The sequence below is a fragment of the Chenopodium album genome, chromosome 20 (genome assembly GCF_948465745.1).
Source record: "Chenopodium album chromosome 20, dcCheAlbu1.1, whole genome shotgun sequence".
NCBI classification, from domain to species: Eukaryota; Viridiplantae; Streptophyta; class Magnoliopsida; order Caryophyllales; family Amaranthaceae; genus Chenopodium; species Chenopodium album.
This window is the reverse complement of record NC_137853.1, coordinates 12,651,223-12,670,481: the sequence shown is the minus strand read 5'-3', so window position 1 is coordinate 12,670,481 and position 19,259 is coordinate 12,651,223. Positions and strand designations below refer to the sequence as shown.

Genomic DNA, 19,259 nt, shown 5'->3' with positions numbered 1-19,259 from the left:
GAAAGATTGTTTCTATGTGAGAGACTTTGGAGATGTTGAGTACATATTGGGATCAAAATCCACAAAGTGAATCTTGAATGATTGGACCTAATCAAGAGACTTATGGTGATAAGGTTCTTAACAAGTTCAAGATGCAAGACTCTAAGAGAGGATATCTTCCCATGTCTCATGGTACCATACTCAGTAAAACTCAGTGCCTTAAAGCTAGTAGAGTTGAGTTGTAAAGGTAGTGTACCTTATGCATCTGCAAAAGGGTCCATTACATGCGCCATGAAATGTACAAAGCAAGTTGTTACATATGACTTGTGCATGTGTAGCAAATTTTCAAACAAATTCAGAATAAGCATATGGAGAATTACCATGAACAAATCCTTGAATACTTGAGAAGCACTAAAGGAATTTTTCTAGTTTATGGTGTTAAAGGTAAACAAGTTGTTTTACGGATGCAAGTTTTTCCAAACAGGCAAGATGATTCTAGAAGTTGATCTAGATACATATTTGTGTCAGTATGGAGAAGTACAGTGAGCTTGAAGAATTCAAAGCGGAACACTATTGCATGCTCAATGTCATAATATGTGTATTAAGCTATAGTCGGATAGTTAGAGAGGAAGTTCGGATTAGAATGTCATATGACTAAAGGGTCACCTTTGCCCAAGAACAAAGGAGCCAGGGTCACATCACAAATCCAAACAAAAGGATATGAGATATCGCCTCAGTTATGAGACCATTGACCAGCGGGAGGTCACATTCTACAAAGTTTCATTATGAGTGAGAAATCACTAAACCCCTTCCATATGCTATGGTGTGAGAGTCATACTAAAGCTCTGGATTGAAGCAAATTATGTATTTTAAGTTGTGTGTGTTTGAGAAAACATATTACATGAGAAATACATCAATTTGTAGAATTATGTTTAAAACAGAAATTATTATTTCTCTTATTTAATTATGGTTTTGGAAATTAAATAAAATGTCCAAAATAATTATGAATTGATGGGCTCATCAGGTTCATGACCTGGTGAATTGAAACCCCACAAGTGAACAAAATTCATATATTATTTAAGTTCCTAGTTTGAGATCATTAAAGTGGACATAAATGATTTCAATAAATGGACTAGCATGTAAGATTGATTGGATAGCGCAGTTTCATGGGCTATAGGGGCATAGTGATGCTCGGTCAATCACTTGGATATGCATGAATGATGCATGATCGAATTAATGACCTACTTTGAAGTTCAAGTATAGAGCTTCCATATATATATTAGTGGATTCCTTTGACATGAGTGGAACATGATTTCATTCAATGGATGTTGTAACTGTGGTACACTCAAACGTCTACCCGTAACTGGGGATTATAAAGGGTGTTTCCTTGTTATTTCAGAAGTTGAGTGGGAGGCTTGTTGCCACAAGATTGGATAGAGTCTACCTATTAAATTAGGAAATGTGTCATGGCCGCTTGAAGAGGGAGAATTCAGAAAATATGTGGCCGTGTTCAAATGCATTACACACTAATCATTTGGTTTTGTAATTTTAACTCAGATTTCAAGAAACGATTTGTAGATTAATATGATCTCGACATGTGATGCAATCATATTATCAAATCGACATATACATTGACTTAAGGAATTTGAATATTGCACCCTTGTCTCAGACAAGTGGGAGATTGAAGGAGTTATGTCTTCGTCGTGTGCAATTACTAGATATAAAAATGGATCAAATTACGAAGATAATTAAGTCCGGACATTTGGGTCGTCGTTTTACCATAGCTAGAGGTACTTACGATCTTTGGACTAGTAAAATAGGCCAAAGCCCAATTGGACGGATCCTATAAGGTCACACAAAGGGGCTAGATCGAGCATTAGAAGACGAGGCCCATCATGGGCCTCATCACACTAGGTGGCCGGCCATATGGATTGGATTAGAGGGTTTTGGGCTTCGTGCCCTAATCTAATTATAATGAGATTATAAATAGACTAGGTGCCTAGGTTTGCAAGCAAGCGTTTTACTGATCTTTTGATCAAACTCGAATTAGCAAACACAAAACCCAACCCTCTCAAAGTCCTCTCTCACACGGCTCTCTCCTTCTCCTCGGCGCACGGTGGTGTCTCATGGTGGTGGTGTTTCGTGCGGTGGTCGGTTATCTGAAAAGGTAGTGATCGCGGTTTTCCTCAATCACTCGACCAATCTAGTATTGGTGGACGGCTCGTTCGCATCTCGTGGACTAAGTAGAGGAGCAACACTTGGGGCTCTATTCTCTCCCTGATTTGCCTGTCGAATAGCTATGTGGAATTCACGCTTCAAAGGTATGATTATGTGTCTTGTGTGTTATGCATTTGATTCTTGGGATTAGGTGCTTAATTGCATATGATTCATATTATTTCCGCTGCGTAGTACCTATAAACTCCTACAGATGGTACCAATGAAAAACGTATTCAGATATCTTTGTCTAAATAGCATGCAAATTAAAATTGTACTTTGAGGAATTATATATGATGATACCAGTATATGATGGAACCGATATATAATGCATATGCATGAAAGAATGGACTAGTGAATAAGGGATCTGGAATATATGTACATCTTAATGTCGACATAATGATAATCATCATAAGTTTATCACGGACTAGAAGTCCAACGAAATATGGATTTTTAAATCCACACTATACAGTGTCTTGCATTATTTTGAGTCCTATGTATGTTCATATGCATGTATGAGTCTAGGTCAATGTATAATTCATCGCATATATTGAAAGTTGTTAGATGCATCACTCATTGTATATTTTGTTTTCTATATCTCATATTGCATGCATTAGCTCTATACAACAATTATGTTACATGTGAATATATGTTTGTGGTATGACGAGTTTATAATTATGATGAAGGCTTACAAGAAGGAATTTATACTTCGATGGGCTTATAAATTCTATATTCTGAAAAAATTCTATAATTATATATAATTTATAAGCCCATCGAAGTATAATTTATAAGCCCATCGAAGTATATATATAATCCACTTATGCGTAGTAGCATTTTCACTCAAACAACTACGCATCAGTGGATTTTAAGCCGATTTAGTGTTATTTTACAGATTGTATTGTTTCATGGTGAAGTTTTTTTAAAGGCAATCGTTCATCGCATCTGCAATGCAATTAGAATTAGGAAAATGTTATACATAGCCCTTATAGCTACATATAAGCATTAAATTTACACTAGAAAAGCATACAAAGTTAGAAAATCATAAAAATATAAACACTAATTACACTAATTTGCGCGTATTTTTGTCATAAATTTCTAATTTTATACAATTTTCAAGAGTGTATTTAATGGTTATATATAGCCCTTAGGGAAGGGCTACATATAACATTACCCTTAGAATTAAGGTGATACATATGTTTTTGTATTGGAATTTTAGATTCCTTAGGAGTTGTTTATAAATAGAGGTGTCAATTAGGGTCGGGTCGGTCTAATTTCAAACTTGAGTCATGCTAAATTATTGTGTCCATGCGAGTCGAAATCTGAATCGGATATTTTTCGAGTTGGTTACAAATCGAGTCAGATTTTGACACCTCTATTTATAAGTACTGTTTGGATATATACTACCTCTATTTATAAGTACTGTTTGGCGACAGCCTGGCTTTTACGCGCTTTCCACGCGGAATCCGATCTTTAACCAAATTTGATCTACGGAATCCGTACAGAAGCTAAAATCGTATTTTAATAAAATAATAATATTTTATTCCAAATAAAAATCCATCATAATATAATCACTAATCCTAACTTTATTAGGATTTAAAAGAACCTTCTACAGAATTCTAGAAGACTATAATTAATCCTAGTAATTTTAGGAATAATAATTAATAATAGGCCCTTCTCTAGATCATTGGGCCGCATGTAAAGAACAAACCGGACCCAGTTTAGTATTTTGGCCATAACTTCCTCAATATTCATCAGAATTAGGCTTATAATATATCGTTGGAAAGGTCTTTGCGAGCCCTATCCAACTACACTATTATTGGACCCTTGTCACGGACCAAACTAAACTGGATTGGCTATTTTTAATAAAATAAGGTTATTTTCAAAAACAAAGAGAAAAGAATTTTAATAAAAACTAACCGTAACACTTGACTTTTCACACTTTCACTTCATTCAATTATGGTTTGACATGAGAGGAATTCATCACTGGGTTTGGTTTTGGGGAGACACAAATGGGTGTCTACAAGTACCACTGTACAAGAGAGGGACAGAGAGAGGATATGTTGCAGCACTTAAAATACCAAAAACAGCACTACATATACTAAGGCAACAAGGCAAGCTTAGAACACATACCAGCACAAATCATCCAGCTCTAATAGAGAAGCATAAAGTATCAAGACTCAAATGGGTACTAAGTCACATTGATCCAATTCCAGCACAAGGGGACCCAAAATTCAGAGACATGCAGCCATGGATACATTTGGATGAGAAATGGTTCTACATAAATCCAGAGACAAGAACATTTTATTTGATGCCCACAGAGGAAGATCCATACAGGGCACAACAATCAAAGAGATTTAAGATAAAAGCAATGTTCATGGGAATAATTGGGAAGCCCTTATTTGATGAGCAAAACAACATGATACATGATGGAAAGTAAGGTCTCTTTACTTTTGTGAAGTATGAAATGGCCAAAAAGAAAGCAAAAATAGAGATGCAAGGACTCTTGAGACTAAGTGTAGACACCCATTTGTGTCTCCCCAAAACCAAACCCAGTGATGAATGCCTTTCACGTTGTGTTATTATCGAATGAGGTGAAAGTGATTCGAAAGTCGAGTGTTGCGGTTTAGTTTTAATTAAATTCTTTTCTCTCTGTTTTTGAAAATGACCTTATTTATTTGAAAACGTCCATTTCAGTTTATTTTGGTCCATGATAAGGGTCCAATAATAGTGTTGATGGATGGGGCTCGAAGAGACCTTTCCAAAGATATATTATAAGCCCGATTCCGATGAATATTGAGGAAGTTATGGCCAAAATACTAAACTGGGCCCGGTTATTTATTTTAATACGGCCCAATGATCTAGAGGAGGGCCCAATATTAATTATTATTCCTAAAATTATTAGGGTTAATTATAGTTTTCTGGAAGTTTCTAGAAAGTTCCTTTTAATTCTAATATTGTTAGATTTAATAATTAATTATCTTTAAAAGATTTTTATTTGGAATAAAATATTGTTTTGTTATCTTAAAAATACGTATTTTATCTTCTGTACGGATTCCGTAGATCAAGTTGATTAAAGATCGGATTCCGCGTGAAGAAAAACGCGCTAATACAGGCTGTCGCCAAACGACAAGTCTGTCGCCGCGCGACAGACCCTGTCGCGTCGCGACAGAGTTAATTCTTGGCGACAGCGTGGAGTTTTATTCCTTATCAAATTCTATGATTTTCCGGATTATTTTCATTATAAATAGCGTCCGAATCTCTGTTTTCGAAATCATCTAAAAACATCATTCACAATTATCAATTCTTCCTTAGTTCACTCTTTCTCAATATTGCTTAATTCTTATTTTCTTTCTTTCTTTTTCTAAACTAGCCTTTTTAAATACAATATTCCGCATTCACAAGACTTAGAGTCTCTTAGCCAAGTTCGAAGTTGCCTTCGCCCTAGACGTGCAAGGTTGATAATTTCTGAGGGTTTGGTCCAAAACTAGTCAAAACTTTATTTAATTTGATTTCAATTTAATTCTTTAATTCTTTTATTGTTCTTTATTATTTTCATTGAAGTTTACTAACTTGTGTATTTTGTTATTAGAAAGAGGTACGAGGCTTCAAAGTATGTAATCTTATTACTCTCTTTCAATGTAGAAAGCATGCTTATTATTGTATTTAATTCCTAGTATCATGTTAGGATGTTTAATATTTCTAGTATCATGTTAGGATGTTATTTATGCTTTCTAGTATCATGTTATCATGTTAGTACCATGTTAGGTTTAAAGCTTTGATCTTTATTGTTTAGTGACATGCTAGGAGTTGTTATTAATCTTGTTAGTATCATGCCTAGGATCTTGCTATTATTACTGAGCTTTATCACGTCTTACCATGCTATTATCGACGTTATTATTTATTTATTGTTTATTATTTATGTTGCTTGATATTATATTTTGTTATTGCTTGATCACGCCTTTTATGCAGGTTTAAAGGGAATTTGTACTTGAAATCACGCTTAATAAGATAATTATTAATTTGGTTTAGGCTAATGTGATTTTAACTCAAGTGATCGCCAATAATAGTATTATTTGTGCATTAATATTCAACCAACATTGATTAAACAGGGTAGGTTCAATATAATGTTTGTATGTTATTCGAAAAGCGCACATGAATACGAGCAGAACAAAGTAGAGGCCTATTTTATAGGGCGGGTCCTTTCTTTTGTAGATTGGATTCGTACCTTCATCCCCGGACCCTGTTTGGTTCAAGACCTTATGGAGTAGTTGACGGTCTTTTGGATTGTCTTTTGGGTTTACAAGTTCCTAAAACTTGTTGGCGACTCTTTTTGCTCTTTGTCTTTCCCTTTGGAACGCCACCGTACTTTAGTGTATGATCACAGTGGGGTTCAAGTTTTGGGTTATCATAATGCTTGAAATATTCCCTACACTAAGGCATTTCAAAGTAGAGGTGATCAATGGGCGGGCCGGGCCGAAGGCAAAATAATTTGTTCATTTCTCGGGTCGGGCCAAGCTTCGGACCGAAAAACGTGTGCCCAAACCCGCCCAAACTAGTCGGGCCATGTGGGTTTTTCGGGCTGGGCCAAACAAATCAACTAAAAATGCATTAAATCCATTTCTCAAACCCGCCCAAACCTTTTTTTTAAAAATCGGGCCGGGCCGGGCTTGACATGATTTCGGGCCGGAAAAACTGCCCAAAATCGGGTCGGGTCGGGCCGGGCTCATCATGATCAGCTCTGCTTCAAAGTGTGACAAAAGAGTGCATCAGGGATATGCTACTCACACATGTCATTCCAACAATATATGAGAAGTGGTCAGAACAACTACCAAAGGGTATCATGCATCATCCAATGGGATAATGCAAGACCTCACCAAGTTCCAAAAGATGAAGAATTTCAGGCAGCTTGTCATGCACATGGATTCAACATTCAATTCATTTTCCAACCAACTCAATCACCAGAAACAAATGTTCTAGATTTAGGTTTGTTTAGTGTCATTCAATCACTACAATACCAATCATTCCCAAGGAATCTAGATGAGCTTATACAGGAAGTTGCTTAAACTTTTGAAGAGTTTGATCCAGTTTTGAACAAGTACACATGGATCACACTATAGTCATGCTTGATTAAGATACTAGAGAAGCAAGGTGGGAACAACTTTTCTCCCCCTCACATGAAGAAGAGAAGTTTGGATAGTCAAGGTCTACTACCACAGTTATTAGAGAAGTAGACAGGAATCTCTTTGGTCAAGTTTTGAAATTTTTAAACTCAATCGCAGAAACAGGTGATGATCAAGGACACATGGAAGTGAATGCAGATTGAAGCACAGGAGGAGATGAATGCAAATGGAAGAGGGACTCAGCAAATGACTGCCACACATAACCTTTTAATATTCTAACAAGTTTTTGAGTGAGTTTATGTCTAGGTTATGTGTCCTTTTGGTAAATAGAAGCAACAATTTTTTTTAGGCAGTCATGTAATTAGTCTAGGCTTTATCTTTTGTTAAATCAAACATGTAATAGCATAACTCTTACACCTTTGTTATTAACTACTATTTCCATCAGAATGGGTGTGTATTCAGTCAAAGCTTTAGTGAGTGTTGGTACCTCAACATAAAACCTCAAAAAGAGGTTTCAGGAGCATCCAGACCACCCAAGTAGCTATCAGGTGAGTCCCATCATCATATGGAAATTAAACATGCACTACATACCAAGATGGGGGGGACTCATTGCATGTAAGGAACTCAAATGCATAGGAACACCAACAAGTACATGCCAACATTAACAAACAGGGGACTCTCAAGGGGTGTGCTCAGCATTAAACAACTCAGATGGTCCAACAAACAGAATACCAACCAATAGCAACCCTAGTTCAACTACTCAAATACCATGCATCCCAATCAATACATCCACATTAAATGAACACAACACAAGCCATCAGCAAATCAAACAGAGCACAACATCAAACAGGCATCAATTCACACACCACACAACCAACACCATACACCAACAAAATTAAGAATTACCAGCACACAACAAACATATACCAACAACACAAGTACACAATCAACAGTATAACAAAACAAACCAAAAACTGAGGAAAGGAAAAAAAAATAGGGTTTATAGAGTATACGCTGCTCAATCAGTTAGGAGAAGGGTAGAACTGAGGGTAGTAGATTTGCAGGTACGCCTCAATCACCTCCTCCCTCGACATCCCATCAGGTGGACCACATCTGATCTGCTTAGCTCCGGTGGACGGCCCTTCACCGTCGTCGTGGGACTCAGGTGGCTTAGCCACCTCAAAAACCTCCAGATCTACTGGGTTAGACTCACCAGTACCAGATCCAGTAGCGGAGACCTCGGCCTCAACAAGTTCAGCCTTAGCCTCAGGGACCACCACAACAATAGGAACCACCTCAAGTGATGGTTCATTAACAGCCGTAGCCTCAGGGACCACCTCAACAGGCTTCTCCTCCTCATCGCTCACATACTCAACCAATTTAGCACCACGGATCCTCCTTCTAGCAATAATTGAAGCACGACGAACGAGTTTCATGTTACCCGTTCCTCGTTGAGGCTTATAGGTCACACGCCCAAATCGGCGCTTAGATCCAGATGGTTCAAGGGTCTCACGGCAAAGAAGATCCAGATCTTTGTCCTTCGAAGTAAACATAGTGGGACTCAAGAAGAAGAAGAATAAATTTGAAGAATGAAGGAAGGAGAAAACCCAGATCGAGATGAGAGAAACAGATATCAAACATAGAAAGAGAGAGAGAGAGAGAGGAGATCCAAATCGGCGAAGAGTGAGGAGTGAGAAAAAGATGAACTAGGGTTTTGGGGAGGGGGATTTATTCTGGAGAATTCTCCAGAATAAATGCACTCAACCATATTCATTTGATGAATTGCATGTAGGAGCATTCAATTGAGTTAGTTGGGATGATGGTGAATTTAAAGAGTTGGGGTTTTTTTTTGTGGGAATGATTAATCTAATTAATCAGTTAGGAAGTGTACTTAGATTAGGTTAGTAGTATAATAAGGTTGGTTTAAAAAAAAGTAAGGGTAAAATTGTAATTTTACCACTAAAAATTTACTACAAAAGGAAAGAAATGGGAAAGTTGCAACTAATGTGGACCAGCCTAAAATGTAAAAAGTTGCAACTAATGTAGACGGGGGTAATATATACTTTCTCCGTTTTCTTTTACTTGCAACACTTCCCTAAAAAGGAAATGTCACAATACTTGCAACACATTATAAAAGGAAAATTACTTTAGGGAAAAACTATACTATATCCATTATTTAAAGCACATGGCCCACTAAATTACACTCCTAACAACCACTCATCCTATTTTAAAGTTTATTATATCATGTACACCCCACCTTTCTTAATTACCGTGGTAAAGGGTGTGTTGCATCTAAAATAAAACGGAGAAAGTATAATTTTTAAATGAAATCATTTTTTTCTTGGGAATGTAGTGTGACGGGTGCCTTAACATAGACCGACCCGGTTGAAGAGACGAAGACCCCAGAAAGATCCTTTCACCTGAACATAAACTGTGACTTCAACAACAAATCAAACTTGTTAAAGAGGAATGTTGATCTAAGAATTCAGTTGAGCTTTCATCACTTCTTCAACATTTCTGAATTCTGTTTCAACCAACGAAATGAGACCCAACATTGTTTCCGAGGTAATACTTTTACTTCAACTTTAAAAATTCTGTCCTTTTTTTTTACTGGGGTTTTGGAATTGATGATCAAGATTACAATTCATGAATTTCTACTTCATCTTTTGGGCTTGTTTTGAATTGGGTTCATTCTTTTATGCTTGTAGCAAATTTTTGATGATTGTTGGGATTTTTCTGTTTTGGGTTTAATTTACTACTGGTATTTGTATTCTATTTTGTGGAAATGTCAAATTGGGGTCCTTGATTTTATGCTTGAATTGATAGTTGGTGTATTTGGATCTTTGAGGCGTGTTTGGTATGTGGGTATTTGATTAGTGAAAATGATACCCTCAAATTGGGAGAAAATCATGTAAACATGTATGTAAAATGTTGTAATGGTATGGATTCTAATACCAGAAAAGAGGTGTATATAAGGCGAAATCGAATGGGACGAGGAAAAGTAACACACGGTTTGTTTTGAAGAACGCATATCCTTTGATACTTGATAGAAAATACAAAATGTGAGTCCTTTGTTTGAGGAAGTGTACAAATGCCATTGTCAGTCCCGTCGAAAATTTCAACTCAAAGTAAAGTTGATGAAAAGGTGTTGAGCTCTTTCTGTTAGTGATGGCATTGTACAGAACACGGGTTTTTTTTGACGTTCTCTTAATGGTTCTTCGAGAGGAACATTTATGGTTCTGTCTAATGAAATTTAAACTTTTAAACTATGATGATTGAGGAAGAATTAATTAATGAATTTAGCTATGGCTAGAGCCAATGAATAGGAAGAACTGACTGATTTTTTAACTATACATTGCTTGACGTGAACACATAGAATATAATATCAGTAAATTGAATTGCTTAGCTCTTATTTCCATTGATTGGGTTGAAATTTAATTAGGATATGGTTATATATCTTGACATTCTACATCCGACAGAATGATAGGATTTGAGTTGGGATATGTTGCTTAAATTATACAAATACTTATTTGGTATGGTAAAATTCGTAGAATAAAACTCTCCAAATAAGATTTTTGTAACAAATGGACACCTATTCTCCATTTTCTGCATCCTCTGTGGAGTCTGTACTTCTTCCACTCTCCCTACTGCATTATCCTTTTGATGGATTGACATACATATGTATGATTCATGTTTTGTTTCTATTCTGGAAATTCTGGATATAGTTAGTAATATACACTAATTAATTAAACTTGGGCTCATGTTCTTACGTGTGCAGGCTAGTGTAACTACTCGGGTTAATCAATGGTGGGAAGGGATTCCATTCATCACATCTGCTGTGGTTGCTGTCTGTGCAGCCATCTACTTGGTTTGCCTTTTGATTGGTTATGACTCATTTGCGGGGATATGCTTTTTGCCTTCAGCAATCATATCACAGTTTCAAGGTACATTCTGATTTGTCAATACAAGGCAAGCTCATTAGAAAGTGTGAATGTTTAGAAACTTTAGTTGACATCCATGTTATTGTGATTCTTTAATTTGGCTGACTCTAATGTGGTTTAAATTCTTGTTAACTTTGGCTACCTTTTTCCTTTTTTTTTTTTTTTCTTTTTCTTTTTCTTTTTTTTTCTTGGTATCTTTAATACTCTGTCATGGATGGGGATTGAGGGAGTAATTCTTTATGGAAGTTGAACAGTATTAAGTATTAACTATAAGGTCAATATAATGAAATTTTAAACAACCAGTAAGTTAATGTTACAATTTGTTTCAGTGGAAAGTTTGAGATGCAGTTTGTTACCGAGCTTAAAGTTTGTAGGTGAAAAAATGGAACCCATTACACAAACTAAATATGAAAGCTGCGGATGCTGGAAAATAGATGCATGACAGACCCTCTTTAACCCAGCAACCAGAAATGCTGATTCTACACATGTGTAGCTATCTTCCAACCCTCAAGATTGGAATTATATTATCCAGTCTCCATCAAGAAAATATACTTCCTGCGTTCCAAATAAAGTTTCGCAAAGCTTAGAAGATTCCCCTAAAAGGGAAAAAGTTGCATTTTTTCAAGTAGTTGTCAAAATTAAAAATCATTGCATCTAAAACACCACTTCAGTGATTGGTTTACTGGTGAATGCATGCTTTTGATAGAGACAAATTTGTTAAGTAGGGGACAAGTGTGCTATTGACATGAGAGCTCTTGTTACATGTGCAAAAATATATACAGGAAAAAAGTCTTTCTTTGGGCTTTGAAGTTGGTCCTTTTGTAACTTTGTAGTATTTAGTGTATCCAAAAGGATGTCCAAGCATAAGCATTTCCCTGTATTAGGACCTTAGGTTTCCAAATAAGAGTGATTTGCAAATGGATTCACCAGGTGAGTCTCCTTGATTCTCTGAAGGTGTTTTATTCTATGTTTTTGCCTATTTTAATCTTTAGAATATCTTCTGAAATGGTAGCTTAGAGAAGAGATGCCAACACTCTAGCCCACAATTGTGGTGTCATGTGCCAGAGAGGGAGCCTGTATAGGATGAAATAACCTTGATATATTTATTTATTTTATACACTTTTCTTTCATTTCCTTTTAAAAGTACATATCTGACTACTAATTGACAGTAGTAATAGGCAAATTATTGCAAAGGTTCCGTCATTCTCATTGGCTTGCATTTTCTTTTTTCTTGTATCTACAGTTTACAGGATCTATACCTCCATTTTGTTTCATGGTTCATTCCTACATGTCTTCTTCAATATGTTAGCATTAGTTCCCCTGGGTTCTGAGCTGGAAAGGATCATGGGATCTGTACGTCTTTTGTACACGGTGCTGTTATTGGCTCTAAGCAATGCTGTACTTCATCTTCTTATTGCACTGTTGGTAGCATACAACCCATTTTATCCTTACTCATTTCTTATGAATGAGTGTGCCATAGGCTTCTCAGGAATTCTCTTTTCTATGATTGTCATAGAGACAAGTTTGAGTGGAGTTCACTCTCGAAGGTTGGTTTGTGGGTCAATCTTTGTTTCTATTTTCCTTCTGCTGTAATTGGAATTTTTTTGACATTCCCATGTTTCATGCAGTGTGTTTGGACTCTTCAATGTGCCTGCTAAATGGTAATTGAATGTCATGCCTCTCTACATTTATTTTTTCCATACTGTCTTTTTCTTATCTAATACAAGTGCATAATTTTGAAATTTGTTATCATTTTTTTAAAATATCTGGCAGGTATCCCTGGATCTTGTTGTTGGTCTTTCAGCTACTTTTGACTAATATTTCGTTGCTGGGGCATCTTTCTGGCATTTTATCTGGGTTTGCTTGTGAGTTTCAGTACACATCGATGAGTTTGGTTATTGTCTTGTTAAATTTATTGTTCTTTGCACTTCTAATTTGCAATGTTATGGAGGTCGAACTACTGATCATTGCATGATGACTAATTTTTCTATGTGACAGACACTTGTGGGATATTCAACCTTGCTATACCTGGAACTTCTTTCTTTTCTGGCATTGAGAATTCAACATGGCTTGTGAGTATTCTCCATGATAATTGTAACTACTTATACTTGTTTTTAGGAGTGTTTTAAGACGATCTTGTGAGTATTTCTCCATGATAATTTTTAACTACTCATGCTTGTTTGTAGGAATGTTTTAAGAAGATGAGTCGTTTAAGAAAAAAAAAAAAGGTAGATGAAGTAAGAGACATGGAGTAAAAATATGTGGCTGTTAGAAAAAGGTGAATAAAATAAGTAGCGAGTGGAAAAGTGTAAATATTGTGGGGTTAGGGGGGTAATATGGTAGAAGGAGTTTTCCAAAATAGAAAAAAGTAGAGTGGGTAGAACAAAAAAAACACCTTTAAACAGAAAGCGGATATAATTTCAGCTTGTAAATGGGAAAAAAAGAAATACAGTATAATACTCCCTCCGTCCCTTAATACAAAGCCTCATTTCCTTTTTGGGTAAACCAAAATACAATGCCTCTTTCTATTTAAAGGTTGTATTTTTTGACATTATTACCCTCTTTTTGATGAGTTGTCATCTTTTTTCCTTTACTTTTTTGTACTTTTAACATCAATTCCCAACACTTTCTCTCTCTATCTCTTTAATTATTCTCAACTATTTTTTTCTTTCTCTCTTTCTCTCTCTAACCCAACATGCACATGTGTACTTTTAATTATTAGTTGTAAAAAATTTACAACTTTCTTAATTCCCGTGTAAAAACCAAAAGAGGCTTTGCATTAAGGGACAGATGGAGTAGTAGATTTCAGATATTTTGAGTTTGCCTTTATGTTGTTCGAAATATTAAAAATTCTGATTAACTGTCTACTGGTAATTTTAACATGCAATATTTTTTTGCCTCCTGAAGATCTTGGTGAATCTAATGTAATTAGGAGTTTCGTTATCCTCCATCCTCAAGATTGTGGTTTTTGCAAGTTGGTGCCTTGGTGGCTAGTCACAAGAATGTTCCAATTCTAACTTGCAAGCATTTTTTGTCAACAATGTCCTCAAATATTAAAATTATTTTGAGTTCTTTGGATGTGGAGTTTGTTTTGACTGTATGTTAATTGTTAAGGACATATCTCTCTTATTGTTATTGTGCTACACTATACTTGACCTAGCTTCCCTGTAAAAGGTACAATTGAAGATCAAAAGTGAGGGATGAAGCTCGTTAAACAAGCTAGCCTGATAACCTTGCTTTTTTTTTTCTTTTCTTTTTCTTTTGAGGGTTTTCGGGCCTTGTCACCTACATCGAAATATATAATAATATCATATCACCCGACTTTCATGATTCAATTTCCAAAAACACGATCTGTGATGTGTAATTTTTATGTTGTTGACATACAAAACATTTTTTAATCGGAATCTAATTTTCAGAATATGAAAATTTTAGCCAAAAGAAACATGTCTCTCTTTTTTTTTTTTCAGCATCAACATTTGACAGAGGTGAAAAGAGTTATATTCATTTATTCGTGATTAAAGAATTGGAGGGCAAAAATTATTTTAAGTGATTGTCCTGTTGTAAAAGGGAGACCAAGTGACACTTCGGTGAGAAGGCTTGAAGAATTGTAAAGTGTTGAGATTGTAAGGATAGGGGAAGACCTAAGAAATTTTGGAAGAGGGTGATTGAAAGTGACATGAGTGCTTGGATGCTCTTTCTTTTGCTCACTTTACTCACCTTTTTTCAAACTCTTTCAAATGATTATCTTGTTATGTCCCATTATTTTTATCGTATGGTTCCTTATGACGTTTCATGTTAGCTAACCCCAATCATTTTGGAACTAAGGCGTTGTTGTTGTTGCTGCTGTTGTAGTATTGTCCCATTGTCACATACTATGAACTTAAGTTAAGATTTTTCCATGAAGTATTTACTGGTATCTAGACCTCAATTTTATGGTTTGAAAGTTTTTTTTAGTATAGCTAATGTTGAGTGTCACTAACATTAGACTTTCTTTCCAGTTAATTGGATCGAGTGGATAATGATCCATTGGATCATTCTTTATGCTTTTTATCTTAATTAATGTAATTGTGATGAAAAATACATGCCGTACTTTTGTTTTGCATTGAGTATAGGGAAGGACTTATATTGGAAGTACAAAATAGCTGGTATGGAGAGAAAGCAAGTTAGTTAGCTCTATGAATAAGGGATATCAGTGAGATGAAGAGATATGGAAAAAATATGATTGAGTGTTTCATTTTATTTTAGTTGTATCTGGGAGAAAATCAAGCTTCTTGAAAGCTTGAACAATGAATATCATTACATTATCTGCATTTCTCATTTCATCTATCACATTCACTTTCATCTTCCAAAATAATACAGACCCCAGTTTATCTTTATAATTATGACAACTGAGCTGTATCTTTGTGCCATTCAGTCAGCTTGTGTGAGGCGACCCAAGTTCATCTTATGCACAGGCGGGAGCCCTTCAGGATACATACCTTCATATACTAATCCGAACTCCACTTCGAGGTAAAGTAATATGGTGTATAATTGGCTATATTGACTCTTCTCAACCCTGGTCCTGATATGTATTTTTCTTTCTAATTTATTTGGGGCAGTGGTTCAGCTACTACAAACTTATGGAATCATCTGTCTTCATTGATGCCACAGAGGGATACCTCTTCTCAGGTTTGAGCTTGGCCTCTGAGAATTATGGCTTTTTGGCTTGTCTTGTACATTTTCTTTCTCAGTTGTGGACTTATGTAACTAAGATTGGCCCGTTAGTTCAATGAGAACTTTTTAGTGATCAGAAACTTACTGGTCACAATTAAGGAAAAAATATATATAGTATGTCAAGTACGATAACTACGAGTGAACCATAACTAGTCATCAAACAGTATCTAGAATGCAAAGATTTTCAACTGTGACAAAACAAACGCATCTTTAGACTTATGTATACATATCAAATGAAATATTTCATTTTTATTTTCTTTAGGGACATTAAAATTCTATTCTAATAGATTCTATTCAGTTTAACTGATTTTTGCTGAACTATACTGTTTTTCCTTTGAAATATTGCTAATCCTTGTGCTGAAAAGAAGCAAGATTACATGGGATAGAGAGTAATTATTAAAATTGCATTCATGAGTTGACAAATACTTTTCAAATTACGTACTAAGCTTATTTAAGGCCATTTTCTTTTTTACAAATTGAGTAAAATTGCAATCATGAGTTGACAAACACTTTTAAACAATATGTACTCAGCTTATTTAAGGGGACTTTCTTTTTTAGAAAGGGATTTTGTTGAATCTTAAATTCTGAAAAGGTGATATTAAGTTGTGTGTAAATAATTTTGCAGATTGAATATTTTTTGGTGAAGCTATTTTGTTTAAGTTGAAAAGAATGGCGTTTTCCTATATTGTTTTGAGGAGGGTGGGGTTGCTCGTACTTTACATCATATGGTCTCATGTGCTTCTTGATGACCCAAGTTGTGACTGCACTCAAGATCTTTGGAAACTTTTAAGATTTAACATGTTTTAGTAAGTCAAAACTGTTGGGATGGTTTTAGGAATTGAAAATATGTAAGTATTATTTTAATTGACTATAATTTCATGCCTACTCAATCTATTGTTAGCTTTAATAAGAGTGTGCTGCTTATATTTTGACCTTTCTGTCTCACCAATCAACTCCACTGCTTATAATCAAGCACAGTGATTTGTTTGGTGATTTGAAAACCTATGCCAGCCGAAATAGTTTTGTAGGAACTGAGAATGCAGCTTTGAGTTCTAAGAATGTACGTAGTAGGATTTTTTTAATCTGCCGAGTTATCACCTTCTCTCAGCTTTTATGATGGACTTCGATTCTATAACTGGTCCTAGATCATTTTCTGATAATGCCTGCCCTTTGTTATGACAATATTCTTGGCAAGCTATTGTATGCTTGCTTATCTTCTTCAAAATAGTACACCCTTTTCAGGACAGATAGTTTTTGTGTGTTAAAAGTATAGTAGTGCTTTTTCAGTTATCATTCGGATATAATATTTAAAAAGCCTTGTCGTCTTTTGGGTGAGATGCAAGTCATCATCCCCTTAATAATTTGTGCTTTGCTTATTGCCTCACACATGTTAGCAAATGTGAAACATGTCCTATCTTACCTAATTTTTCTGGAGTGTAGCATTATTCAGTGCGATTTTGTTATTCGTCTAATATTGTTCAAATTGTCCAGTCAACAGACTCGACACAAGATACCCGCTTTCCTGGTAGGGGGAGGACTCTTGGCGCTCCGAGAAGTGAGAAAGTTCCTGGCATAGCCTCTGATTCAAACTTGCAGACCAGGCTTCTGGACAATGCTAACTCAAACAGTCGACCAGACATGACAACAATAAATTCAGGAGGTGAAAGGTGTAACTGCACCTATCCCTTTGAAATTTGATGATTAATGTTTGATATTGCAGTATAATTTCTTCTTTTTTGCATATGTATTATTTAGTTATGATTTTTAGGAGCGACTTAAGTGAGGATTGATTTTTTCCCTGGAATAGCCAAATCTGGCTGAGGTTTAGTTGAATGGACTGGTCATTGGTACCGACTACTGAAAGACATTAATTGTTTATTAGGCTTTTGCTTATTTTCTAGTTTCTTTCTTAGTTAAGGAAGTTAACAACTAGGGAAAATGTTCTTGTTTTTCTTCTATTCTGTATTAAAGTGTCCTAAACTGTTTTAAGTGATTTGGATAGAGGACCAGAAATAACTCCTTGCATAAATTTATCATGGTATTTCAGGCCGCCTGCTGTAAATAGTGTCACAGAGCTAATCAATTCTCCGCAGCAGCAACAGGTTTGTCTGTGACATTAGACTTGGATCCAATATTTATTTTTTCCACTAAAATCATCTTTTGTTGCAGGCTTTCGTTGTATCTGAAGAAGACATCCAAAAGCTTGTCTCAATGGGATTTGATAAGGTAAAATCATTTCTATTCTTGTTGAGTGGCTTAGAGGAATTGGTTTACCTGTGGTTCAAAATCACTATTCGTACTCACTGAAGCATACAAGCACATACATAGATGAAATGGTTATGTTAATGCTGACAAGGAACCCTGGTTGTTTCAGACGCAAGTTGAAGTCGCCCTAGCTGCAGCTGACGGAGATTTGGATGTAGCTGTCGAAATTTTGATGACGCAACAGGTATAAATTCAAAGTGAAAGTTCCTTTGCTTGCTGTTCACGAATCACAAGATAGGACTGCTAGTGTAGTTTGATAGGTGATTGCTACCTTTCTTGATGATTCTTGCAATTTTGTGATGACAGGGATAATGCATTCACTCATAGGCTAACTTCCTCAAAGATCGTTGCCTTTAATCAGAATTTCGTATACTGGAACTTAAGTGTGTGGCGGGCATATGTATAGTTTGTGGTTTTTTTTTTTCCTTTATTTTGGCATCCGAGAAAAGTTAATAACAATCAGAAGCACAAGCTTTCTGTTAATTATGAATTAAATGATTGTATTTGTTCAATCAAGCCACTTTTAGGCACATAAATTTATAGTGAGAGTGCAAATTTTCTGGTTTATATGTGTGAAGAATCTTCTGCAACTTCTTGGATTTCTTGCTCAAATGTCACAGCCTGCAGTTCGCTTTTATACCGAGAATGATATAATCAATCACCATGGGATTGAGCTAGTATGTTGAATAATCTCCTGTTGCTGAGATTATCATGATCTTTGAGGAGTCACCTTGTTCATTCTTTGGGACTCAAGAAACAAAATCAAATATTGCATGAAAGCTTGGTTATACCGAGCTTGTCGTTTCAAAAATAATTATAAAGATAGTTAAACTGAAGCTAATTCTTGCGTTCAGAATGCTACAAAAACAGGATGCTATCAAGCCTTTACGAGTAATCTTGGCAACACCAATTCATCAATCTAAAATAGTTTTCAATAAAATGTTTAAATGTTACATCTAATAGTTATTTCAGAGAGAAAGACCACATATATAAGATATAACATCTTAATACATTATATTAGTGTCTT

General features: G+C 35.5%; 1 protein-coding gene across 1 annotated transcript; it reads left to right on the top strand.

Annotated features, from left to right (window-relative positions):
- Window positions 1-9,689: 9,689 nt before the first annotated feature.
- LOC145597803 (rhomboid-like protein 15) lies at window positions 9,690-18,799 on the top strand. Its single transcript, XM_081654047.1, has 13 exons — window positions 9,690-9,878; window positions 11,092-11,257; window positions 12,498-12,801; window positions 12,883-12,915; window positions 13,028-13,119; window positions 13,253-13,326; window positions 15,669-15,763; window positions 15,853-15,922; window positions 17,459-17,634; window positions 18,015-18,069; window positions 18,137-18,193; window positions 18,342-18,416; window positions 18,539-18,799. Exons 1-13 carry the CDS (start codon window positions 9,855-9,857, stop codon window positions 18,542-18,544), a joined length of 1,227 nt encoding a protein of 408 aa, XP_081510173.1. The 5' UTR covers window positions 9,690-9,854; the 3' UTR covers window positions 18,545-18,799.
- Window positions 18,800-19,259: the final 460 nt, after the last annotated feature.

Excerpts from the sequence above, each read along its gene's own strand:
- LOC145597803 (XM_081654047.1), top strand. The coding sequence starts at position 9,855 with ATGAGACCCAACATTGTTTCCGAG. Across the intron at positions 15,923-17,458 it reads AGAGGGATACCTCTTCTCAG|TCAACAGACTCGACACAAGA; the intron begins GTTTGAGCTTGG and ends CAAATTGTCCAG. Across the intron at positions 18,194-18,341 it reads TCTCAATGGGATTTGATAAG|ACGCAAGTTGAAGTCGCCCT; the intron begins GTAAAATCATTT and ends TGGTTGTTTCAG.